This window comes from Gekko japonicus, unplaced genomic scaffold (genome assembly GCF_001447785.1).
Source record: "Gekko japonicus isolate JY-2015 unplaced genomic scaffold, Gekko_japonicus_V1.1 scaffold869, whole genome shotgun sequence".
NCBI lineage: Eukaryota > Metazoa > Chordata > Lepidosauria > Squamata > Gekkonidae > Gekko > Gekko japonicus.
Window position 1 is genome coordinate 49,841 of NW_015173700.1, and position 928 is coordinate 50,768.

The 928-nt window shown below is 63.1% G+C and overlaps 1 protein-coding gene across 1 annotated transcript in view; it reads left to right on the forward strand.

Annotated features, from left to right (window-relative positions):
• The first annotated feature begins 755 nt into the window (after positions 1-755).
• The window catches only part of TNFRSF13B (tumor necrosis factor receptor superfamily member 13B), a 42,738-nt gene continuing 42,565 nt past the window's right edge, over positions 756-928 (forward strand). The window contains exon 1 of the mRNA XM_015423228.1: positions 756-919. Coding sequence (XP_015278714.1) covers positions 756-919 — 164 coding nt within the window. The remainder of the gene's footprint in view (positions 920-928) is intronic.

Consider the following 928-nt stretch of genomic DNA (forward strand, 5'->3'; position numbering starts at 1 on the left):
GCCTCCCACGGAAGCTGCCGCAAGCCGGCCTGTCTGTCCCTCGGTCCTTCTGCGAGGCCTCTCCGGGTCGCTGCCCGCCGGAAAGCCGCGGCGCCCTCTCGGTCCACAAACCCGACTTCGGTGCCGCGCTCGAGGCAGGGCTCGTTGTGCGGCCTTGGACCGCGTTTCTCTCCGTGACCTTTCCTCGGACCGAACGTTTCTGAAAGCAACACCTGGTCACCCATTGACCCTAAAACGGGGGCGGGGGGGGGCATTTTGTTCCAAGGGAGCGGGAGAAAGAAAGACCTCGAAGCGATCCGTCGGCGAACGGCCATCCCGGTCGTGACTCTGGTGCGACGCGATCACCGGGTGGACTTTCGCCTGTTTGCTCGGAGAGGTTCGCGGCGGAAGTCCTGCGAAGGGGTGCGCGGCCCTTTCAGATTTTCTAAGAGGTTTTCTAAGTTGTAATGCTTAATTTATATTCGCAATATTTCTGGCTTGACGATGAAACAGAGGCGGGGGTTGCCCCTGGCATCGGGAAGGCATCGCTGGTTTGTGGAAATCGCCTCCCCCATCTCTTAAGCGACGCGTTTTGTCCCGACGTGACCTATGCAGAGAAATGAATTAAACATCCAATAGTCTGTCTTTTGCGGGCTGGTCCTCTGCTTAGCGCGCCTAGAATACCTGGGGGGCAAAGTCGTGCTGCGCCGCTGGAAGCCGGGTTTTCCCCAAGGGCGTTCTGCGCGGCTGGAGCCCCGCCGCTGCCCCTCGCTTGAATGGGCCCGTCCCACGCGGGCTCCTTCTTCCAGGCAGGCCGTCCAAGGGAGGCCCCAGAGGCCCGGCGGCCAGGCAGCGCCCGAGCTCGGCGCGCTCGGGATGGATGTGGGCCGGCAAACGTGGAAGTCCGCGGAGGGGTCACGGGGAGGCTCCGGCGGCTTCGGTTCGGCCC